At 45.8% G+C, this 25,539-nt stretch overlaps 1 protein-coding gene across 1 annotated transcript; it reads right to left on the bottom strand.

Annotated features, from left to right (window-relative positions):
• Positions 1–291: 291 nt before the first annotated feature.
• Positions 292–23,601, bottom strand: DUSP29 (dual specificity phosphatase 29). Its single transcript, XM_077778712.1, has 3 exons — positions 23,402–23,601; positions 8,291–8,511; positions 292–536 (listed from the first exon to the last, which is right to left on the bottom strand). The coding sequence occupies exons 1-3, from the start codon at positions 23,599–23,601 to the stop codon at positions 292–294; spliced, it is 666 nt and encodes a 221-aa protein (XP_077634838.1).
• Between the last annotated feature and the right edge of the window lie 1,938 nt (positions 23,602–25,539).

Below are 25,539 nucleotides of genomic sequence, written 5' to 3'. Positions count from 1 at the left end.
TCTTACCAGAAAATAATAATTAATAATAATAAAAATATGGGCACCTTTGTGCAGAACTGCATGCTCATCTGTAACCAATTCGGCTGAGAAGGCATTCTGCCCCATTCTGCTGTGAAGCCAAGTCCTCATCCAGGAGGCAGATTTCATTCCCTCCTGTTCATCAGCACACACCTGGGAAGTTTTAAGATTGGAGGAACTCAAGCTTTGGTTCCACTGTCCCAGGTCACAGGGCAGGGCTATTTCAGCTTCCCTCTCCATTCCCGAGTGTCTCTGCGTGCCCTGTGAGGGGCGCTACAGCTCCTTCTCACCAGCCTTCTCAATGTTGTCACTGTGCTTGGCCTGTCGCCTCTGCTGCACCAGCTGCATGTCAAGTTCCCGGAGTTGCTTCAGAAAGCCCCGGTTGGGTAGGACACAGCGGTTCTTGGCCACTTGTTGAATGGCGTCCACCAGGGTCATGTTCTTGTGAATCATCAGGTAGGCTAGGACCAGGGTTGCTGACCGGCTGCGGCCCATGACACAGTGAACCAGGATCTTACCTGAAATGCAGTGGGGAGAAGAGGCACCACAGTATACTAGTAATGATTGCATTCTTCACCACCATGAGCTCCTGGGGCAGGGGGGGGAGGGAACACCAATTTCTCTTAAGAATATCCTTGATAAAGCAGTCCAAATTAATTTTATCAAATTTCAGCCTTTGGTTACACTTCTGCTTAATATTTTGTGTGATGAAATGGTATGTACACTTAAAGGACTTTGGCTGAGTGCCAGAGTAAGATGGTTATCGCAAGAAAAAGCATAAGAGATAAGGTTGCAAGCTGAATTAGCCACTGTTTCATGAAACACTGTTTTTACTTAACAGGGCAAATGACAGAAAAACCATGATAATTCACACTTGGATATTTGGTAGACTTTGTCTCAGAAGTGAACAAACTGAGGAGCCTGGCTGGCTCAGTCAGTGGAGCATGCAACACTTGATCTCTGGGTTGTGAGTTTGAGCCCCACGTTGAGTACAGATTGCTCAAAAATAAAATCTTTAAAAAAAAAAAAGTGAACAGGGGCGCCTGGGTGGCTTAGTTGGTTAAGCGTCCGACTTTCGCTTAGATCATGATCTCGCAGTTCGTGGGTTCGAGCCCCGCGTCGGGCTCTGTGCTGACTGCCAGCTCAGAGCCTGGAGCCTGTTTCAGAGTCTGTGACTCCTTCTCTCTCTGACCCTCTCCTGCTCACACTGTCTCTCTCTCTCTCTCTCTCCTAGAAATAAATAAAACATTAAAAAAAAATTTTAAAAAAGTGAACAAAATAATTCTGTCATGTCAAAGGAAATAACCAGTGGTGTTTGTTCCCAGTGATAAAATGCAAGCTTTTGAGCAAAATGGAATTTTGGAATACATGTGTTTATTACTGTGAGCTTGACAGTTTCCTAATACTTTTAGATTTTTCTGTTAAGATTGGTGGTGATATTAACAAATGAGTTAGTTTGATAATGCACAATGAAAGGTGTCAACATTTGGAAGATCTACATAACTTAGTAAGCCAGTATGTTCCAAATGACCAATGTGGATATTACAAAGTCATGCATGCATTAAAAAAAATCCATTCAAAGTGCAAGAGAGACCAGTGGATTTTCACATAACAGAGTACATAGGACATTCATGGATATGGTTTCAGATTGCACATCACAGCTAACATTTAAGAAACTATTACTTGTCGAGTTTTGGTGTAGTATTAAAGAAAAATATCCACAATTACCTAAAAAGGCTGTTAAAAAAAATTCTTCCCTTCTCCAGCTACATATCTGAATGAAGCTGGAGTTTCTTTATATACTTCAACCAAAACAACACTACCATGGCGTCAGCTGGGCCCAGCTGAGAAGCCACAGTGTGAAGCAGCTTCCGCACCCTTCAGGTCTGCATTTAGTAGTGCTCTAGAGCTCACACGGTGGTACATCACTGTGCGTTATCTCATTTTATTCTTAACGGAAACTTCAAGCTTTCATTATCATCATTCCTGCTTTACAGATGGGAAATGGGCTCAGAGTGGTGAAATGACATGCCAGGGGTCACCCAAAAAGGGGATGTCATTACTAGAAATAGTTAAAAGCAATTTGTTCCTGAGGCCCTTCTGTGTACTATCCACTGGCCACTGTGCTCTGTGTACAGAGAAAGTAATGAGATTAGGCTCTCCGGCTGTCCCCAGCACTGCCATCCCAGTGGCTGTCCTCTCCTGTGTTTGTGGGATAGGGGCAACTGGAGCTGTGTGACTTGTGACCCCAGTGATGTCTCTATTCCTGATTCTCAGGCCTGTGGCTGAGAAGGGTGACCAAGAAGACACTTATGAACATTACTGAGCTTATGGGACATCAGGATATGAGAACAGATTGTTGAAGAACACTTCTGAATGGACATGGCTCCCCCATGTCCCCACGTCCTTCTCACCTCCACCCCCTCACCTGTGCAAGGGGACCATGCCCAGGCAGAGTGAGAAATCCAATAGGGCCTGACCATCAGGCATGGGATTCCCTCTCCCCTCCTCCTGGCTGCTGAGGCCCACACATCTTGCCCCACATGAAGAACTCCATGGTGGCCCTCCATACACACAGGGCTGGCACAGAGAGGTGCTTCACAGGAACTGTTCATTTTACCACAATTCATTTTCACAAATCTCCACACGCTTACCAGACGGCCCTGCGATCCCACCCGCCATGATGCCAAGCTACAAGAGTGTGACTGCACCACATTTTCCTTGGGCACATTGGCTAGAAAGGAAGGCAAGAAGCAGGCCCTGCTTCTTTATTGCTGGGTCGGGTTTGGGGGAGGCTGGCCCTGGCTCTTGCGGGGCATGGTTGTGCTCCCGGTCTGGAATGTCTACCTCTGGCATTCTAATCCCCACAGACTGTTCCAGAGGCTGCCTGGCCTCTCGCCAGCTGTGCTGATAACTAAAGCGTTTCTTCCTCTCCTGGCAAAAAGGGTAATTCTTTCTGTCACGACTAAATGCTTGAAACAGACGAAAGCTGTAGTTCATTAAGTCTTTTGGGAGCCTGAAGTCTGTTAAGTGGGAGGAGGGGAGGGGAGAAAAAGGGTGAAGGGAGATGGAGGGGGGTGGGAGAGAAAGGGGGAAGGGGGAGAAGGGCATGCTCTGCTCCAGCAGAAGCTTCTGGAGCTGAATTTTGGTTTTACAAAAGCAGCATGAATGCCCTCAGCCATGTGAGCTTGGTAGGTAGGTCTCCCTCCCTTGGTAAAGGGCCTGTCTCAGCACGCCCCCTCCCCACCAGGCACTGCTCCCTCTGCTCTGTGGCTCTAACCACCACCCTTTGGGGCCCAGCACTGGGTGGTGAGAAAGCTCTCAGGAGGGTTCAGGAGACAAGTGCAAGGACAGCTGCACTGAGCCTGCTCCCAGCGGGGCCCATACCGGAGACACTAGGAGGCTGTCTGCTAGACACCAGCCGGGGGGGGCGTGGGCCGGGGAGAAGGCAGCTTTGTCAGGACTCATGTTTCCTAGATCAGTGGCTTTCACATCTCTGTGTCCCTTCTGAACACACAACACGGTTCACTGTGTACGTGTACACAGCCTCACCTCACCCCCCGATTTTCCAAGTACATTTTTACAGAGCTCACCGTACTCGATCGGCACAACAGACTGATGATGAAATTATCATGTCTGTTTTACAGAGGAGATAAAGTGCAAAGAAGTGAGCTGCCCGGTTTGCACAGCTGGGAAGCAACAGAACCGTGCGCGATTCGAGCCCAGGCTCCCTGACCTCAGATTCAAAGCTCTTAAATGCTATGTGATAGCACAAGCGTGTGTGTATCAGACAAAGTTCCATAAGGTAATATGAACTTTCACTACATGCAATACATGCTAATATTTTCAATTCTTTTCAATTTTTTTTTTTTTTTTTAAGAAATGCTGGCTGCACTCACGAAACTGACTTTATGACACACCGATAGGTCACGATCTATGTTGAAGAAATGGTAATTTCAACTTAATAATTCCTCTTAGCCTCTACCAAAAGGTGAATTCCATGGTCTTATAAAGAAAACCCGTATACCAGAATCTCTGCTGCTCCCCAGTTGCATGTTTTCACTGGTGACAAAAGATAGGCCCCTGTCACACAAATCCGATATACAGGCCAAGCCTGTTACCCACTGACCCCACCACCCCCACCCTCAACTCAACCCCACCCCTGCCAGCTGCACGCTGTCATACACAACCTCCTTCCTTGTTTTGGGGAGATGCCCTTTGCCTGTCTCTCACTCGCTCACCTCCCTCAGCAGCCTGCAAAGGCAGTGTTCATACTTCTCCCAAAACCCTTCTGGGGGTGCGGGAATCAGCAGAAAAAGTGTGTTTTGAACTGCTGGGGGGCAGGCCTGTGTGCGCTGCAGTGGGGCTGGGGACCCTTAAAATACCCTGAAAACCCTGTCTGGTTAAAGCTTAGAAGCACCAGAGAACCATGTTCCTGCCCAAAAGCAGATTTGCTTTGTTTAGTCATACCTGCCTTAGCCATGATGCATTTTCAGATGCCTTCAAAGGCAGGCTGTGGACTGTTTAAGAAAAAGAAAGAACAAAAGGAGAACGGTGATACTAAAATCTGATCTTTAGAGCCTCACATTATCTTCCCTGGGATTTCTTAGAAGCTTTCATTAAATTAAAACCACACTCCTTCACCTCTGAGGTAATACCATGGCAGGAGCAGTTAAGGCAGTCCAAACGGGGTTCCCATGGCAGTATTTTGTCAGTACTTCTTTTTCTGCTGAAGAGTGACAAGTTCAGTTGTTTCGGATGTCATAACCAGCAGGAGTGCCTCACCTTTCATGATTTTTGGTGACCTCTTATACAGTTAAGTCACCGGGCGTTCAAAATAAGGGCAAAGGATTCTTCTGAGAGGCCTGAATGACAGAGGGAATTCCCACTGGCCTCTGATTAGCTCTGTGACCCTGGGCACATCACTTGGTTTCTCTGGGCCCCTGTTTCACCAGGTCTCAGGGCAAAACACTGGACTAGATTATTTCTGAGATTTTTCAAGAGTGACTGCAGTTGCCCGGGGAGTTCTTTTGGAAGAGATGGGTCAGAGTAGGATGGGGTGGGAGTGGGCCCCATGGATACAGCTCTACAGCACCAAAAGGAAGGTTTTTCAACTAGAATTAACAAGATTGGATGTGAGAGGCAGCAGTGAGAAACAGTGTATGCTTGGCTGAAACTAGCCAAGGAAGAATAGGAAAGACAAGAGAGGGGAGAGAGAGAGATGCCTTGCCTTTGGGCCAGACTGTCCATCAACACCTCTTACATCAAGAGTATAATAAGAAACATACGAGTGAGCCTGGCTCTAAAATGCTACAGCAGTGTCCCCTAGAAGTCTGATGAATGACTAGACATGCTGCCCACTGCATGTGGCCTGAAGGCTGAGCACATGCCATCCCCGCTGGATGGAATCTATGACAATGTCATTGCTGGGCTAATGAGTATTTTTATTTTGTTACTCTGACTACTTAGCACAGGTTACAAACTGACAGCCACTGGATATCTTTCATTTGGCCTTTGGAGTATTTTAAGAAATTTTCAAATTGTTGCCAACACTTAAAAATTGGGCAATTTCACATCAAAATCCAGACTGGAAACTTTTCCTGAAAAATCAGATCTACCACATTTGCACTTACTCTCACAAGACAATGCCGGCTGAGAGTGAATAGCAGCTGCCCCCTTTGGAAAATGTATGGGGCTCTCCACTTAGCCACCAGCACCTTCTACCCACACCCCTGTGCTTTCCACACAGCCAGTTTCATTTGTTTACATTCCCTGCCAGATTCTGCAGGGTTCACATTTGATTTGAACCCCGGACTTGAGGATATTCAAGTGCAAAGGGCACTGAGAAGGGACCCCAGCCTCCCTCCTGGCAATGAGGTCATGTCGGGCTCCCTTCACCAGCTAACTAGTCTAGTCCCATACCCACTGCTCACTAATTCTAACCCCTGCATGTTCTCTGATCTGGGCATATACTTTCCTCTATTGACCCTTTCTTTACTAGGTGCTTTTGGCCACATGGTCTATTAGTCAGGCCCAAACACAGGTCTGACATCTCCACATCAATGCTCTCTGATCTGCCCAGGGCTAAGCATGACTTGAGAGCCCCATTCTTTCCTAATTTGGTGGGGGGTAAAGGGGAGGGGGGTGGAAGACTCTAAAATGGTGTGCCAGGAACTGAAAACAAGCTGTCGTATGAGTCTATTGTACTAGTTCAAAGTTGGAATGTCTTTTTTCCTTTTGGGATTGGAAACTTTATTATTATGATGCACACATGCTAGTGTGGTTATGTGCTTCATGGTGCACAACCTCTCTTTATCAAACACATCTGAGAACCCGCTGTGCACCAAGTTCTCTGCTAAATGCTCTATATGAGTTACTGCTGATCTTCATTATAACATTTCAAGGTAAATATTTTCATCACCAGATTGAGAAACCAAGGCTTAGAGAAATCACATTGTTAGTAAGGTGTGAATTTGATCCCCACCCTGTCTTTTCCAAAGTCTGCCAGACCCCTTCCATTAAGAGAAAGTTTGAAGGTCCAGTGATGGCAAAAGAGTACACTAAACAGAAACTGAAGGATTGGGTTGTTGTAGCCTTTTGTTTTTTCTTGTCAAATATGTTTTCAGTTAACTTCAAATAATCTGAGGCAAATTTTACCTCATGTTGATGAGCCAGACAGTCCAGTTGCTTTTTGATACTGCTTGGAAACCCAGAATGTGCATAATACAAAAGATGGTCCATAAATAGACTCACAAAAGCACAACTTTGAAATGAGGCATCCCCTAATATAAGCACTTAGGCTCTGGGGGGTTTTCTTGTTTTCATTGTGATATTGCTTTCTGAACCAAAAAAAAAAAAAAAAAAAGGCAAATTATTGGTGCCTGAGGCTACCCGTGGGGCCAGGACCATTTTGGGATGGCCATCAAGGTCTGGGACTTGGCCTGCTCCCACTTGCAGATTGCAAGATCCTGAAGCAGGCCATCTGGTCAGTCAGTCAGCCTCATAATCCCAGACTCTTGTGGCAGGAAAGGGTTTCAGTAGCTGGATAACCTTAATTATGCGATGGCCCCATAAAGGAGTATGACACATGTGCCTAAAATCAGAGCACAGATGAGGGAGTTGAAGTACCTCTGGCCTCTAAGTTACACCTTGCAGCAATAACTGCATATTGTTTTACTCCAATGCATACATAAGCCATGCCTTTCTTTCCAAAATAGCCTTGTAGCCTTAACCTGGATTAGACCAGCTAAAACTGTATTTTGAGGGCAGGGATTAGCACGGTGATTTTAAAAATGGATAATTGGGGCGCCTGAGTGGCTCAGTCAGTTGAGCGTCAGAATTTTGGTTTTGGCTTAGGTCATGATCTCCCAGTTCATGGAATGTGAGCTGAAATCAAGAGTCGGACACCTAACCGACTGAGCTACCCAGGCGCCACCCCCCACCCCCCATCCCCGCCCCCATGGTTGGTGGGATTGAACCCCTGCATTGGACTCCGTGCTGACAGCTTGGAGATTCCTTGGGATTCTCTCTCTCCTTCACTCTGTTCTTCCCCTGCTCTCTTTCTCTCTCAAAATAAATAAACTTAAAAAAAAAGTTAAGAATGGATAATTAACCTTGGGAAATTTGGACATCATGGGTGCAAAACTCAGATTCTCAAATATATTTCGCCATTTATAAAGGCTAAGTTGTCACTTTCTATAGGAGGCCTAACTAGACGGAGTATGTGGGAGGGAGGGGATTGGGGAAGGCTGCCGGCTTGGTTGGTTGGCAGGAAAATCTGAAGTCTCTCCATAGATCCCAGTCAAGTCAGCTCCCTGAAGGTTTTCTGGCATTGAAGCCCCTAGCTATTAGTCAGGTTTGGGCGCAGGCACAATTAGTGTCTGGGCTGTAGTCCCAGGTTTGAGGGCCTTCTAGACGTCCTTGATGCTCCAAGGATCGCTGATGAGCCTTAGGGAATTGGTATTCAGGCCAAAGGCCTTTCCTCTGGACCCTCCCAATCCCGATATCCCACAGAAGCAATCAAGGCCTGAACCCCACCTGCCGTATGCTCAGTGTGGCTCCCAGGATCCTGGGCCTCAGACATTCCCAGCTCAACCACACACAACCGCCTCAGAACCGGCTTCAAAAGTGCGCAGATCCCGCCTCCAGCCAAGGTGAGAGGCAGGGCCTCGGTTTGGGGCGGGGCTTCGTGCGCGCAGGGCCCGGGGCGCGGGGCGGGGCCTCAGGCGCGTTTGTTGGGGGTTGGGCCACCAGGGGTCACAAGGTCTCTTACTGTGGTCGTGGCTGAGCGCGGCGTCGATGAAAGCGGCCGCGGGATAGAAGAAGACGCTGAGGTCGAAGGTAGGCAGGTCGTCCGCCTCAACACCGTGGTATTCGATGGCCATGTCGCTGTAGTAGTCAGGCCCCGTGTCCACGTTCCAGCGGCCATGGGCCGCGTTCAGCACGTGCGTGAAGCCGGCCTTCTGCAGCCCGTAGCGGTCTAGTGCTGTCGCCCTGGGCACAAGGGGAGAGGCTGGTTGGTTGAGTGGTGCCTTGACTGGATCTGGGGGGACACTCAGGCCCGCCCATGGGTTTATGCCATAAACTCCAAAATAAAGCCTAGTCACTGTAGTGAAGGACCTCCCTAATCCAAAACCCTGATCTTACTGACCCCTTGACCGAATGTTTCTGGATCGGCCGCTTCAAGAAAGGAGAGAGTGGAGGGTGCGGTAGGTGAGCTAGTGGCTCATCCATTCAGTCTGTCATCATTCACCATAAACAGAAGAGCTGAGTGCTAGACGCTTATGGTGATCGCAGGAGTGCACTGTTTCATGCCAAATCCCCGAGAAGGCCACCAGAATAATCTGTTCATCCAGCAAAGCTGAATGTAAGGGAGGGGGTCACCTTTACAGAGGCTCAGGAAACCCTTTAAAGCAGGTCGCTCCTCTGAACCTTCCAGACGTTTATAGGGTTGGGTGGGTTGGGGCTGGAATGACTGATTTAAGATGGTGTTACAGTGCAAGGATTTTATTGAAATTGGGCAAAATTCTTGACACTGATGTTCACAGGGTTGGTGAACACCATGCAGAACCCTTGCAATGATAAGAATCATTTCCTAGTTTGGCAAAGCATTTTTCTAAGGTATTTGAGCTGTCTATTGTTTGAGTTGATTTCAGGAAGCTCCTGGAGCCAACAGTGAAGTTACTTTCTGATTTACAGACTTATCTTTCTAGACAGGAATATCCAGGAACAAAGAATAATGTCATGTTGAAGTAGGTGGCCTTGGGATAGGCGGCAGAGGAAGGTCGTCAGAGGAACCAGGAATTATTTTTGCCTAGAGGGGCCAGGAGAGGCTTTATGGGAGAGGGCCTTACTATGAATGTTAACACAGTGATGGAGGGAAAGAGGGATGCAGGGACAGGGAAGTAGCACTACTTAAGGTGTGGAGGCTGGAGATGATGAAGGCCTTTTAGGAAATGCTTGTTATTTCCTGCAATCAGTCATTTATCATCAGATAATGATTTAGAATCTATTGTGTGCCCGTCAGTGTCCTGGGTGCTGATGGTGCAACAGTGAACAGATTAGTCAGGGTCCCTCAGGACCTCACTCTCAGACACTCCCTTCTACCCCAAACCCACTATGATCAAAGGATGAAATAGCAAAAAAGCGGAGCAGCTGGGTGGCTCAGTGGGTTGAGCGTCTGACTTTGGCTCAGGTCATGATCTCACGATTTGTGGGTTCAAGCCCCATGTCAGGCTCTGTGCTGCCAGCTCAGAGCCTGGAGCCTGCTTTGGATTCTGTGTCTCCCTCTCTGCCCCTCCCCTACTCATGCTCTCTCTCTCTGTCTCTCAAAAATAAATAAACATTAAAAAGAATTTTTTTTTAATTTAGAAAGCAGTAAAAGCTGTGCTGAATGACTGTGGTCTTGCTTTATGTAAGGTGGTAGGGGAAGGCCTTGCCGGGAGGTGGTATTTAAGCTAAGACTGAGGGATGAGAAGGAGTTAGGCAGCGGTAGAATTGGAGGAAAAGTGTTTCATCCAGGCCTGGGGAAGAACAAGTGCCAAGAACAGAATGGGAACAAGTGTGGCTGTAGTAGCAAGGGGGATAGTGGTACAAGAGGAAGTCGGAGAGATAGGCAGGGGCTGGGTCATGGTGGACCTTGTAGACCACAGGAAAGAGTTTGCATTTTACTGTAAGTGTGGTGGAGCACCACATGCTACAGAGGGTTTTAAGGAAGGAGCATCGTTTACTTTTTAAAAGACAGTCTGGAGATGGATTGGAGAGGGGAAGAAATGGAAGCAGGGAGCTCTGTTGGAGACTGCCGCAGTTGTACAGCCAGGAGAGGAAGGTAGTTGGACCAGGCTGGGGTCACAGCAGGACTTGCTGAGGGGTTGGGAAAGGGGCAGGGAGGAGGAAGCTGGTTTGGCCAGAGCATAGGATGTGAGCAGAGAGGAGAGAGAAGTCTGGAGAAGGAGTGTGAGGCTGGGACACGGAAGTGCTTGGATCTGTATTTGGAGGGGTCAAGGAGAGTGTTTGAGGAGGGGGTGATCCCAACTAGATTTCAGCAGCACAAAGGGAGCAGTTCTGAAGCTCAGGAAAGATGACAAGAGCCTGGAACCATAACAAGAAGAGGCCAGAAGTGGCATTGTGCTCCAGCTGAGGACTCATCTCAAGGTGACTGGTAAGGTAGACAGAAGGGACCATAGTGGATGCCAACATTGATCAATACCCTGGGCCAAGAGGAGCCTTGCAGCAGGAAAAATATGCCAGGGCCCCTTGGCCAAGGGCCCCCCCATCTGTCGCTGGTTTCCTGGAGCTTATTCGTGGTCGTGAGAGGAACCACGATGGAGTCCAGTGTTTGGGAAGGAGAGACCCAAACACAGACATTGAGCTTTTAGAAACATTTGCAAACAGCCCATTGGAACTGAGCCATGCGATGGTGGAGAGTTCCTCTAACCCACTCAGCTAGCCTTTGGTGCTGCCATCCTGACTATGGACTACATTCTGCTTTCAGTTCTTCCTCAGAAAGACCTGTTTTTCATTTTTCTTCTTGTCCCAAAGTATGTATACAACAAACATTATGCTTTTGGGACATAGATCTGTGCTCAATTAAAGCCTCCGCTAATGCATTCCATCTTGCTGAGTAGCAATCAACCTCACTTTGAGGTTGAGCTCAGTGGAAAAATTAAAATTAACTGTCCTTGACAGGAAGTTCCTACCCACCATAAAGACTGTTCTCTCTGGGTTCAGCAGCTGGGTTTCAACATAATCAAATGGTAGTTTGAATAAATAGCAATTTGCACTTTGTTGCTTTTGGGGTCAAGGATCAGGGTAGATATGTGACAAGACTCACTGCATGACACCTCCACAGCCATCCCACAGAGCGGGTTCTAGCTGTCTGAGGGAGAGAAGAGGGCTCCTGGGGAAGATCAGACCTGGTGCGTATCTGAGGCCCACCGCAGGTTTTCAGGGGTTGTGTGGCTACCTGAGCCAGGAAGGGGAGGTGGTGTCCTTACACACCACTGTGGGGATTGCCCCCAGTTTCCTCATTCAGAGTCTTCCTCTCCTTTCCTCCTTATTTACTTAGAATCCAACTGCAAGCTCAGGAGCGTATCCATGGTAAAATGAGGATCTGCAAAGAGATCAAGTCTTAGACTCTGGGTATATAGTGGCTGTGACAGAGGCAGATTCCCCAATTGGCCCAAATGCCTGGCTCAGCAATTATTGGGAGTGAGATGGGTCAGAGGGTGCTCCCTAGCACCCTGTTGTTTTCTTGAAATTTCTTTAAATTTTAGGACCATCTGCTTACATATGTCATGTGGGAAAGAGATGAAGAAATGTGCTTCTGTTGAGGAGAAAAGCTCAGGAGAAAGACAGACTTGGGAATTTACCTGTAGAATCTAGATGATGCAGGAGCCTTAGTTTCTGGTTGTTTAATAAAAAATCCTAATGTTAGCAGATTGTTTATTTAAGAAATTAGGTCATAAAAACATGTCATCTAATTACAAAAATAACACTTGCTCAGTGCAGAATATGAAAAACAGGGGTGCCAGGGTTGCTCTTTCGGTTGAGTGTCCAACTTCAGCTCAGGTCGTGATCTCAAAGTTTGTGGGTTTGAGCCCCGTGTCGGGCTCTGTGTTGACAGTGTGGAGCCTGTCTCCTGCTTCTGATTCTGTCTGTCTGTCTGTCTGTCTTTCTCTCTCTGCCCCTCCCCTGCTCACAGCCCCTCTCTCTCTCAAAAATAAATAAACATTAAGAAATTTTAAAAAAGAATATGAAAAACATATTCCCTCCCACATGCAAAAAAAAAAAATCACCTGTATTTCTACCCCCTAGAGATAAAGTCTCTTTGCTTTTCAATATAAGATTCCCCAGTTGCTTTTCTATGCATAGATGTATATATTTTATATAGAGAATTGTTTTGGGATACAATACTGTATGTAAGTTTCAAAACCTTTGATATGGTGAAAAATTGTAAACATCTTCTGTGGACATACAGCCTTCAGTAGCTACCTGCTGTTCCATTCTGCAGGGAAATCTCAATTTTGCCTCACCAAGCCCCTGCTTCTGGATTTGTCTCCTCTCTCTCCTTCTGACTCTATCTTTATCTCTTTCGTGAAGGGGGAGTGGCAGGTATTATAAGAAACACTATAAATGAATAACTTTATTTCTTTGGACACATCTCTGATTATGTCCTTAGAAGAGATTTTTTTTTTTTAAGTAGAATTTTTGGATCAGTGGGTATGAGCATTTTTAACACATTTGTTTTTTTTTTTTTTTTTCCCCTCCCCCCCCATTAACACATTTGTTATGTGTTACTAAATTATCCTCCTGGAAAAAAATTAAAAAATTATGCTCCTGAAAGCTTGCTCATTTTACATTCTGATTTTTAGTCTTTGCTAATTTCACTGTCCAAAAAGAAAGGAAGCAAGAAAGGAAAGAAAGAAAGAAAGAAAGAAAGAAAGAAAGAAAGAAAGAAAGAAAGAAAGAAAAGATGTCTCATTTTCATTCATTTTGCCAATAAGGTTGGACATTTTCTCACACATGGACTCATGCAGTTTACTTTTGAAGAACATTGCCATATCTGTTTCTGACCCAATTCCCTTTATCTCCTCTCACTGTGAACCTCTGGCCTGGCCCTGGATTCTTACTCCAGATTGGAAGGCCAGTGAAGTGACTCCCTTCTTGCATGGCCCGGTTTCCTCATTCGGAGTCCCCCCCTCCTTTCCTCCTTATCTGGCCTGACCCAGCCTCCTCTCAGCTCCTCTGAAGTTCCTCCAGGAAGCTTGTTTGAACCCACCACCCTTGAGGAATGGCGAATAAGAGCACTCTTGGTGAAGCAGTCTCCTTGGGCGGCACTCCTGACATTCCACTTTCCCACACCTCTTGGCGCCCTGCTGAGTCCCAGCCCAAATACCTCAGCATCTGCCCCAAAGCCCATTTTCCCTAGGTGTATGCTCTTGCGCAGAGGGGAGGGGGACGTGCACATATACATCTCGTCAAGCCCTCCCAAAGCTCCCTTGCCGTGGGAAACCAGCTGCTCCCACGTTGTCAGGATTCTACATTGGGCACTGAAGAAAGCCCACTAATGACTGGGTGCTCTCCATACCCTTGTGTCTGTGAGGACCTGCTGATTTCCTGCACTGATTGTGGACTCTTGTTTGCCAATAGCCTGTATCCTGTACCCTGGCACCCTGTTCGTTCTGGTGTGTATGACACTTTGGTGTTCGCGCGTTATTTCATGGCTATGACCCTGATGGGGATTTTCTCCTTTGGAGTCTTGACCACACCTACTCCTTACAGGGGGATTTTAAAACAGCGGGCATATTTCTAGCTTTTGATCTCCATCAATTCTCCATCAATTTCATCAATGAAAGTCAAATTCCCTGGCTTTCTAGTTTCTTGGGGTTCTTGTCACTTACTGACAATGAAACTGGCTTTGAGATCCTTCTGAACACACAGGGCTGATAGGTGCAGTTTGTACACTTACACTGCTGCACAAGCTAAAACAACAGAACATCTGGGACCTTCAGCTTTCTTTCTTTGTTAAACTGAACCAATTACACTGGCAGTACTTTTCCTTACAAGATTCTTGTAAATTGAATGATGCAGTACTCAAGTTTCTTTGAAAGGTTAAAAGATAAATTCAAGGGAAGAAAGCAGCAGAAAGATGTACAGCAAAAGGTTATCAGTGGCTATCTCTGGGTAAAGGGATCATAGAGAATTTTAATTTTCTTCTTTTTTTGGTGTTTTGTAAATTTCAGTAAGGAGTGTGTCATGTATTCACTTAACATGCAGGTGTATACCATGATTTTTATAGATGTTGTTTTCTTAGTTCTCAGGAGACACTGGCTATTCAAAGATATAAGGTGGCCCCAGCATTTTTAATTCTTGTCAGATATCTCTTCATCATCTGCCCCTGTGATGGAGGCTAAGAGGGGAAAGAGAATACTCGGAGGCGTGGATTTGAGAAGTGATGTCCTATTAATAATTACACTAGGCATTTTGCTAACCATGAAAGGAAGTGGTTGATGTTGCTTGAGGCCTTCACTGAGAAGCTGGAAAGGCCCAGCCAGGTCTCCCATTCACTTAGCCCATGCCTGGTGCCCAGTCGTATCTAAGTCACCTTTGGTACTGGGAGGTTCAGAATCCCAGCTTTCCAACTCTTTCTACTAATATTCAGCACGTTAAATCGGCAACCATGGCTGTGTTTTCACCACATCCTAAACCAGCCACGGTCCACCATGGAGAAGCAGTCAAGTTTGAGCTACACTTGGTGCCTGAAGGCTGAATTAATTCCTTCTTTTTGTCCAGGGAGGTTGCAGCTATCAGGTGCACTGGCCGGAAGCCCACTTACAGGCGGAAGGCCGGCTCAGCTGGCTGACTTGCTTTCACCTCACTTTCCAGCCTCCTCAACTACAGGCCAGGCCTGGAGATGCCTCTGCTTTCGAGGCTGTTGGTCTGGTTGGGAGGAGAAAAGCAGAAAGGGCGAGATATCAAGACCACTTGAAAGTGAGCTCAGGCTGAGTAGGGCTGACCACAGGAAGGAGGAGGCAGGCTTTAGGGGGAAGGGCAGATGCCTGTCGATGACCCCAAAAGCCAGACCTTGGAGGCAACTACAGTTTTAATAAAAATGGAGAGGTGCTTAGCACCCCCGCCATTCAAGCGGCAGAGCAACTTAGCACCTTGGCATTGGCTCATAGGGACGGCTGACATCGGGAGAGAGAGGAGAAATTTCTCAATTTTCCTGTTCCAGCCAAGCCTATGGGAGGCTGCCCTGCCTGGGAATTTGCAATCACTTTGACAGTAACCAGGATATTTCCCCTCCTGCTGACTACAAGGGAAAAAAAGAAAAAAGATTTCTCTAAGCAAATGAAAAATGTGAATGAGATTAAAGAGAGAATATTTAAATTACAGAAACTCAGTGCTTTCAAGCATACTCAAGCACTTTTGAAGCACCCATTTAGGGACTGCTGATTGATAAGAGGCGATGAATTATTCTTATCTCATCATTGACGCAAGTCCCTGGCTCTCTGGAGGGCAACACTTGGTTAACCTAATTTGAATCTAATTTGAATGACTTAAAAGTAATAAAACAAGTATGTGCTTGAACCTAATAAAGTCTAATTTATTTAATAGCACATTTCTTAAAGAATTTTATTTTAGAGCTGGAAGAGACCTTTGAAATCATCCTTTTATTTTACAAATAAAGAAACTGAGTCCCAGAACAGTAAAATGTTTTGCCAAAGGCCACACATAATGACCACCAGCACTGGGGGCTTGAACTCTGTGCCCCTGAATCCCATTTCGGGCCTTTTGCCCTACTCCATGCTGACCCTACGGTTCCCACTTGTAGCAGATTCACACCCCCACCGAGCTGCGGGACATGGGTGGGGAGAGGGTGGCTGTGCCTGGAGCCAGGATGCCATTCTGGTGAGAATATCTGACCAGTGGCCTGTTTTCTTGGCCCAGGGCCTTTCACTGACCCAGCACACTCAACACCACCCAGATTCCCACTGGGCTGCAGTGGTAGTGTCAACTCTGCCCTCCCAGGGCTGGTAAGCAATGGAGACTTGGAGTCATCAGGCATTCAACATGGTGAATCCCCTTGGGATAAGCTGGGATGTGAAAATGCTGTAGACGTCCTGAAATCCACAGGCCCATTGGGTTTTGGTGTGGCATTGCCTCCTTAGGCCTCAGGCCGGCTGGGTGCCTGGCAGGCCAGGACAGTATCTGTGGGGGCAGTTGATGTATGAGCCTGAAAAAACCCATTAGGAGGTACCTTCCTTGTAGCCTGAACTTGAGTTCATGATAACATCTCATGGGAGAAATTTGACCAGGAGTGTTTCCTATCTCCAGGCTGCCCTTAACACAGAACGACCCTTAGGGGCTCCTGGGTGGCTTAGTCAGTTGAGCGTCCGACTTCGGCTCTGGTCATGATCTCACAGTTCAAGGGTTTGAGCCCCGCGTTGGGCTTTGTGCTGACAGCTCGTAGCCTAGAGCCTGTTTCAGATTCTGTGTCTCCCTCTCTCTCTGCCCCTTCCCTGCTCATTCTTTGTCACTCTGTCTCTCGAAAATAAATAAACATTAAAAAAAATTTTTTTTTTAAAAGCACAGAAGGACCCTTAATGGCAAAGCACAATGAAGGTTCTTTATCTGTCTCTCACACTGTGAGTTGAATTTCCAGAACCTGCCTGATATGTAACAGTTCACACTTATGGGTGTGCCATGCACTGTGCTAAGTGACATATGTATTAACTCATGGGATCCACACCTTATAGGTAAAGAAATCGAATCTCAGAAGGCATGAGGGACTTGTCCAAGGCCACATGGGGACCAGTGTTTGACCAGACACTGTGGCGTTGGAGCAGATGATGCTCAGCCCTTCTGCCTCTTTCTATGAAGAAGCCCTTGAAGGGAGAGGAGGGAGAAAAAGTGAACTGCTTTCTTTGGGCTAAGTCTGGTCCCCAATGGGTCCCAGGCATCACCGACTACCCTAGGACATCCATCCTTACTCCTGGATCCTAACCATCCTCACTTCCAGACCCTTGATACTTGCCTTTCAAAAATTGTAGGTGCTTTTAAGGAAAAAAAAAAATCAAGCTAAATGCAACTTTCAAATTAAAACTGAGACTTTGTGCATGAGGAGCCAGCTGTGAGCCTTTTGCTGCTTTGGGCGACACCTACAAAGAGACCAAGAAACACAGGCAGCCTTGCCTGCTCTCAACAGGGTTCTAACCTCCATGTGGCCATACTGGCATCAGAATTAATTGCTCTCTCAATAAGCATTTGTGAGTCTCATTAGCCTTGTAAGCGGGTGTCTAGGAGGGACCCTGAGCAGAGATGAGGACAAGCACCGTGAAGCACCATGCCATGCTGATTGGCATCCCCTGCCCCTGCTGTGCACGCAGGTCACACACACTGACCGTGGGGCCTGCCTAGACTGTATGTGTATGTTTGTTTTGGGGCTCGACCAGGCAAAGCTGGAATGAATCGAAAGGGCAGTGACATTTTCTTGGTTGAAGGAACAAGATTGTGGTCAGATGTCAAGGAGGCAAGCATATCTTACTGCATCACACCCTGTTATCTGGCAGTTTTTCAACTAGAACTTGACTGTCCTGCTCAGACACTCAGTGTCTTCTGAAGAGAGTTGCTTGGCGGGCATTCGGTCTTCCACAAGCTGGCCCTGACCTACCTTCCCATGTTTCTTTCTCACTAAGTAACAATAATGGTAAGATTTGTATTTGTCACACAGAATGTTCTCATATTCCATATTTCTTTGAATCTTCTTAGAGATCATTTCTAGAGATGAGGGAATAGGCCCAGAAAGGTAAAAGGTCCTGCCCAAAGCCACTACACCTGCAGTAGATTGTGGCTGGGGTTGATTGTGCGTTACCATTTGGAATATTTGACAGGTTATACTTTCCTGGCCTTTCCTCAAACACGAGGGTTTGGCTTGAACTTGCTTTAGCCACTGAAACGTGGGCAGAGGTGGCATGTGTCACTTCTGAATCAGCTCGTGATTTTCCATGGCCCTCCTCTCTCCAGGAAACTGGCAATATATCCCAGATGGCAATATATCCTGTCAGCCTGGGTCCTGAGGCCTAGAGTGACGTGGATGTGGAGCACAGTCAGAATTGGCCCCTCACGGATGTGGCGTGTGCAGGAGAAATAACCCTCTGCTGTGGTAGGCCACCAAGATGTTGGGGTCACCTGTTCCTGCAACAGGGCTAAATCTGAATCGGCCACGTGGCAGTCAAACGTGGCTCAGTTCTAGACCTTCTGAAAGTGTCCATCTCCCACATCTATCCCTGGTATTCTGGACACACCACCCTGCTTATTCTCACCTCCATGCATTTCTTCATCCTGCTCCCTCTGCCCAGAACTCTTGAAATCCTACCCATCTTCCAGAGTCACGCTTGGAATCCGCCTCTTCTGTGACACTTTCTCAGAATCATGATAGTGCCAAACACTTAGAGGCATTTACGTACTCTGTGCCAAGCACTTGTTTTAATTCATCTCATCTTCACCCCGTGGACTGAGCCCTGTCTCTGTTGCCACATAAAGTGAAGAGAGGTACAATAAATTGTCTAAGATCACACAGCTGGTGGCTGGCAGAGCCAAGACTCGAACCCCACACTCCTACTCTGCTTCCTGTTATCCTTCTGTTCCCTGTTACATTTCTCCACATCTCTTCTCCTTAGCTATAAAACAGCATTCTGTATCTGATTGACCGCATTTCTTTTTCTTCTCTTAAAGACTTTAAGTAGTCTATCACTTCTTGGCCTTTCGGCTAAGATCAAGTGAAGATTTTAAGTAATCTCTACACCCAAACGTGGAACTTGAACTCAAAACCCTGAGATCAAGAGTCACATGCTCCACTGTCTGAGCAAGCTAGTGCCCCTTGACCTCATTTTCTTGATCTGAGTTTAAGTTCTACCACTTACTGGTAGTATGAGCTTGGTCTGGTCACTTAATTTCTCTGATCCTCAGTTTCCTCCTTGTATCCCCTGCAGCTCCATAGCAAAGTGCCACTAAATACTGACTGAACAAATAGATAAACTTTCTGAGCCCTGGTTTGCCTATTTGTAAAATAAGAGTAATAATGGTACTTCCTTCATAGAGTTGTTGAGTTTAAATGATGCCTAGCAACAGGACACAGCACATGGTAAGATGTATACAATACAACGTAGCTATTGTTATTAATTATTATAAGCTGTAGCAACTGTAAATATAGTGTATAAAATACAGAGAAAAAAAAAACTTACTTCTCCTATGCAGATTGGGGGAGGCTAGTTTCATGGCAGCAGTGACTTGAGTGGTTTTTGTAAAATGTATAGAATCTGGACACAGAGAGGAAGTGAGGGGCAGGGCATTTTAGGCAAAGAGAACAGTATAGATAAAGAGCCAGAGACGGTATAAATCTTAAAATCTTAATCCTTCTTCCCCTAGGTATACCACTGTCAGGGTCAGATGTAAGGAAATAATCCTATGAAAAGATTTTATACATAAAGATGTCCACTGCAGCATTATTTATTAAAGTGAGAACATGGGATGTGTAGCAACATGGATGGACCTTGAGGACGTTATGCTGAGCGAAATAAGTCAGGCAGAGAAGGACAGTTACCATATGTTTGCACGTATAGGAGGATTAGGAGGAACCTAACTGAGGACCATGGGGGAGAAGAAGGGGGGAAATGGTGGGGGAAAGGGAGAGAGGCAAGCCATGAGAGACTCTTGAATGCTGACAAAAACTGAGGACTGATGGATGTGGGGAGGAGGGGGGGATGGGCATGGAGGAGGGCACTTGTGGGGATGAGCACTGGGTGTTATGTGGAAACTAATTTGACAATAAACTATTTGTAAAAAAAAAAAAAAAGTGAGAACATGGGAATAATTGATGTGTCCAACAATAGAGAAGTGGTTAAATAAATGACCTTATATTCACCTGATATATTATTATTTGATATATATTATTATATTATAATTCAAAGTATGAGAAGTATGTTGTAAGGGAAAAGTTTATGAATGATACGATGTGGGAAAAAAGATACAATGAATAATATAGTTACAACTATATAAAAACAAGTTTTAAAACCAAAATAATACACAGAAATTCCAGCTGGAAATACGAATAGGAGTGGCTTCAGAATACTGGGGTTTGGTGATTGCTCTGAGAAATTTAAGTTTTCTTCCTTACATTAATCACTACTTTATTATTAGAGCTAACCTTTATTGAGTGCTTACTATGTACTAGACACTGCACTAATACTTTACATATATTATCTCATTTAACCCATACAACCCAATGAGGAAGGTTCTCTTGTTAACCTACCACAAATAGAGAAATTAAGATTTCTATATTTATACAATAAGCATGTATTATTTTTATAGTAGGAAAACCATATATTTGCTACATTTAATTTTTTTATGTTTATTTATTTTTGGGAGAGACAGAGACAGAGTGCAAGCAGAGGAGGGGCAGAGAGAGACGGAGACACAGAATCTGAAGCAGGCTTCAGGCTCTGAGCTATCAGCACAGAGCCCAATGTGGGGCTTGAACTCATGAGCTGTGAAACTATGACCTGAGCCGAAGTCGGTTGCTTAATCAGCCGAGCCACCCAGGCGCCCCTGCATTTATAATTAAAAGATAAGAGATTCAGATTCCCCTCCCTTTTTTGTTTGCTACTTCAGTGATAAAATACACATAGTTATGCATATTTCCTTATGTATTGATACTCTTATTTTTGTAAATTACATTTTTAAAAATTTTTTTAAATTTATTTTTGAGAGAGAGAGACAGCGTGAGCTGGGGAGGGTCAGAAAGAGAGAGAGAGAGAGAGAGACACAGAATCTGAAGACAGGCTCCAGACCCTGAGCTGTCAGCATAGAGCCCGACAACGGGGCTCAAACCCACAAACCGTGAGATCATGACCTGAGCAGAAGTCAGACGCTTAACCGACTGAGCCACCCAGGTGCCCCAAACTTGTAAATTACATTTCTTAAAGTGATATTTGGGGTCAAATATGTCTGTACCTTTTTAAATTTTGAACTAATTTTAGAGTTAATCTTAGGGAAATTGCAAAAATAGCAAGAGATTGTTTGGCAATAAAAAAGAAAAAAATACTGGCCCATGCTACAACCTGGACAAACCTTGAAAACATTATGCTAAGTGAAAGAAGCCAGACACAAAAATCATATACTGTGATTCTATTTATAGGAAATGCCCAGGATAGGTAAATAGAAACAGAGCAGATGGGTGGTTGCCTAAGACTGTGAGAAGATGGAGAATGGAGAGTTTTCAGGTGGCTTCCTTTGGAGGAGATGAAAATGCTTTGAAATGAGTGGTGCTGGTTGTACACCTTTGTAAATATAATTTAAAAAATCACTGAACTCTGCACTTTAAAAGGGTGAATTTCATGGAATGTGAACTATATCTCAAAAAAGCTGTTATTTAAGAATAGAAAACAAAGGTGCCTGGGTGGCTCGGTTGTTTAAGCATCTAACTTTGGTTCAGGCCATGATCTCACGGCTTAGTGGGTTTGAGACCCTGTCAGACCCTGTGCTGACAGAGCCGAGCCTGCTTAGGATTCTCTGTCTCCTTCTCTCTGTGACCCTCCCCTGCTCAGTCCCTCTTTCTCTCTCTCAAAAATAAATAAACTTTAAAAAAAAAATTTAAAAAAACTGTACAGAGTCCCCTAAACCCCTCACTGATATTCCCCTAATGTTCACAACTGGGAAACAATTGGACAAATTGGAGTACAGCTCTACTGTGGGGTAGTAAAAGCACCCAGTAGCATGATTCCTTTTTTTCCCCTAAAAAGTATTCAAAAGAAGCAAAAACCCTTTATATGTGTGTATATGCTACCTTACATTTGCAGCAGCATACATAAAGTAGTGGGAGTATGCGAGTGAGCTCAATACTGATTACTTGGTGGCAAAATTAAGGGAGGACAGAGGGAAATGTGTTTTTATAACCCTCTAGTTTAATTTAGTATAAAAAGGCACATAATTTTTCTAACTTTTTCAATTTAGAAATATTAAGGAGGGGCACCTGGGTGGCTCATTGGTCATTAAGTGTCTGACTTCAGCTCGGTTCACGATCTCATGGTTTGTGAGCTCAAGCCCACGTGGGGCTCTCTGCTGTCAGCATGGAGCCAGCTCTGGATCCTCTCCCTCTCCCTGCTCCTCCCCCACTCATGCATATGCGCTCTCTCTCTCTCTCTCTCTCTCTCTTAAAAATAAATAAACATTAAAAACATTTTTTAAATATTAAGGAAATATAAAGACAAGGGATGCTGCCCCCTGGATTTCCCACAACTAGGCAGTCATCTCTGGGTTTTAAGCAGCATGGTGCTTATTAACATCCTGTGATGCAGGGCTCCTACGCCATCAGCTCCTGGGCGAGATGGAAGCTGAGCAGGAACCCTGGGGGGTGGACGGAGGAGCAGGAGTACTGGTTAAGATAAAAGCTTCTGGGTTGAGCAGAACTGCATTTGAATCCCAGCTCTTTGCCACCTACTGAGCTGTGGACCTTGGACCAATTGCTTAACTGCCCTGTGTCTTGATTTCCTTATCTTTAAAATGGAATAATTAGAAGACTTTCAAAATGAGCTCTTTCTCAAAATGAGCTCATTCATGCAAGATGCTTAGCACCGTGCCTGGAACGTGGTATTCAGTAAGTGATAGGCATTATTAATATTAGTATTATTATTAATATTATTTACAGTAGACATTTCCCAGTTGCTGTTTGAGGAATGGGAATTGGTGGCTATAAAAATCTAGAGGAGGGGACAGTGACCTCAGCTTTGCTAGGCCTACCATGCTAGACCAACACGTAAGTTGATGTGTTCCTGTGTCATCAACCTGGGAGCTGACTTTGTTCGTGCTGCCGTTATACCCAGCTAAAATTAAAGGCTCCATTTCCCAGCCTCCCTTGCAGCTAGTGGCAGGGGAGAACATGGGGGACACTTTGTTCTGGAAAGATGCACTTACTTTCTCTTTATGTTTCTGTGGCCTGGATCCCACAGATGGTGGCTGGAGCTCTAGCAGCACTGTTGGCCCAGGCAACAGCTTTGAGGAGGGAAGCCACACCTCTGGGATGGTGGAGCAGAACTCAGGAGCCTGTGACCCTGATGGCCCTGGAGTCACCATGCCAGCCCCAGCTCACCTTCCTCTGGACTTCTTTTATATGAAAGAGAAATAAACCTCTATGTTGCATAAGCCCCTTTTCTGGGTTTTCTATAATTTGAGGATAAACCCAGCCCTAATTGAGTTCTCACAATACCATTAACCCAAAGAACAACAGCTCATGGCTAGGAGGGAGAGAGGGGTGTGAGCTGGGGTGGGGGTGGCTGCCTTCTCCTGCGTGAGGCCAGAGGTGAGGCTCAGCCTGGACACTTACTCATCGCCGATGTAGAGCTGGGGCCAGACCTCGTTGACATGGGTGTACTGGGGACTGCCCTTCCAGAAGAGACGCTCCAGCTCGAAGGCTCCCGGGGTACAGTAGTCCTCTGCTTCTGCCTCCCTCTCCACCTTCGGCAGCAGCCTCTTGGCAGATGGGTAGGCATTTTTGAGGCTTGTCTTTGGTTCTCTGGATGTCATTTTGGAGCCAAGGGATTTTCTTCCCTTTCTGTGATTGGTCATGAGAGAGGGTCAGGATTTGGGTTAGCAGGGGACAGAGGTAGGAAAGGCCTTTACAAAAAGAGGTGGGAATAAGCTGATCTTAAGATTCAGCAGGCGTTTCCGCCGCCTGCTGTGCTCCCACTTTCTCTTCCCAGGCCACAGAAGTAACCAAGGAGGGCCATGATGGCAGTTAAACACTTCACCAACATGCCACTGTCCTTCAGCACAGTAGTGCTCTGACATGGGCCAAGGAGGATTTGCAGCAGAGCCAAGACCGGCTTCAAGCTTCAGAAATCCCTTGGGCAACCAGTCCTTTGCCTCCTTTCTTTTAGCTTTTACCCCTTCTTTGGTCCTAATTTTTCATTTATCTCACTGGAATCTGTTGGCTCTGACCATTTTGAATCCTAATAGGAAGGGCCAGAAGATCCCTACCATTCCAGGCCTGGGGTATTCAACACCTGCAGGGACCCACCAGCCAGTGGACAGGGCACACCTGTAAATCCAGAGCCCATTTGAGCCGAGCAGCCATGCACATTCTGGAAGCTCTAGGAGCCCTCGGGTAGAAGGAGGCATGGCTGCATGAGGGTCCCTCAACATGTTAGGATGTTGAAGGCAATGTTGGCTGCTCTCAAGCTAGGGGCCGGCAGTTGTGCTAACTTACCAGGGGCCAGAAGAGATATTCCAAGCTGGAAAGCTGTGTTTGCAGATTGAAATGCATATTTGGAGAGCTTGTCAGGCTCTGCAAATGGAATGTGGGAGAAGAGTTCCCACTGTCCCCAAGGAAAGGAATTTGCTGTGGAATTGGGCAGTGTTTGTTCCCTGAGCTGAGTGACTGATGCATCTACACTCAGACAGCCTTAGGGGAGGCTCTGAGCCTAGAGACAAGGAGAAAAAAAGCAGAGTGACTGAGAAACCTGCAGGTGAGTGATGGGGAGAGAGTGTTATTCATTTAACAAATACTTAGCTGGCACTTACTTTGCACTAGGCATTGTTCCAAGTGCTTTACAATTACTAACTCATTTAATCTTCTTAACAACCCTGTGAGGTAGGCATTATTATTATCTCTATTGTACAGATGAGGAACATTGTAAATTGAGGCTGTTTATAACACATGGTCTTAGTCTTCTGAGAAGCAAATAACTGCTGAGAGGGTGGGGGTGAGGGTAGGGGTACAGCGTGAGGGGGGCAAGCCAGGGATTTGAAGAATGTAAAAAAAAAGTTTGCTAACTTCAAAGACCGCTAGATTCATGGCAGGGACTTAGAACGCAACACAGAGAGGCTCCCACTTGTCAAAAAGGGGACAGTTGGAGCATGAATAATAAAAATAACTGCAGTAGGTTGAAACAAATCAAACATTTAAATCATAATGACACCCAAAACAATTACTGTTGGAAGATGTAAGGGACCAGCTCATTATTTTGAAGACAGTTAAGTAAAGGGAAACAATCTAGCACTTACTGTTCCTTTCTGATACAAACTGTACTACTGGGTAGATGAGGAAAATTTGCTCTCTTATAGAAGCATTCCAGATAATAAAGATGGAAGAAAGCCCCTTTTTACAACACTTGATGAACTAATGGATATAGGCTTTCAGCTCTGACCACAACAGAAGAGATAATCCGATATTACGGGCCTTCTGTTGGGAGAACACACCATCACCACAAGAGTCTCACCAAAGAAAAACCTGTCTTAGCAGAGTCCTCAGAGTCTAGACCTAACAGTTAATTTCCAGGAGATTCAGAGGACAGCCAAATTATACCATAGGTTTTTACCTTTTAGTTTAAAAAAATTTTTTTTAGTTTATTTCTGAGAGAGAGAGAGAGAGAGAGACAACGTGAGCAGGGGAGGGTCAGAGAGAGGGAGACAAAGAATCCGAAGCAGGCTCCAGGCTCTGAGCTGTCAGCACAGAGCCCGACA

This window comes from Crocuta crocuta, unplaced genomic scaffold, assembly GCF_008692635.1.
Source record: "Crocuta crocuta isolate KB4526 unplaced genomic scaffold, BGI_CrCroc_1.0 scaffold167, whole genome shotgun sequence".
Classification (NCBI taxonomy): Eukaryota; Metazoa; Chordata; class Mammalia; order Carnivora; family Hyaenidae; genus Crocuta; species Crocuta crocuta.
The sequence above is the reverse complement of the archived record's forward strand: the minus strand, read 5'-3'. Positions and strand labels throughout refer to the sequence as shown.

Coding starts and splice junctions, on each gene's coding strand:
- DUSP29 (XM_077778712.1), bottom strand. CDS start 23,601: ATGACATCCAGAGAACCAAAGACAAGCCTCAAAAATGCCTACCCATCT. Junction 8,512..23,401: donor CAGCTCTACATCGGCGATGA/GTAAGTGTCCAG, acceptor CCTTGTGCCCAG/GGCGACAGCACTAGACCGCT. Junction 537..8,290: donor CGCGCTCAGCCACGACCACA/GTAAGAGACCTT, acceptor ACTGCATTTCAG/GTAAGATCCTGGTTCACTGT.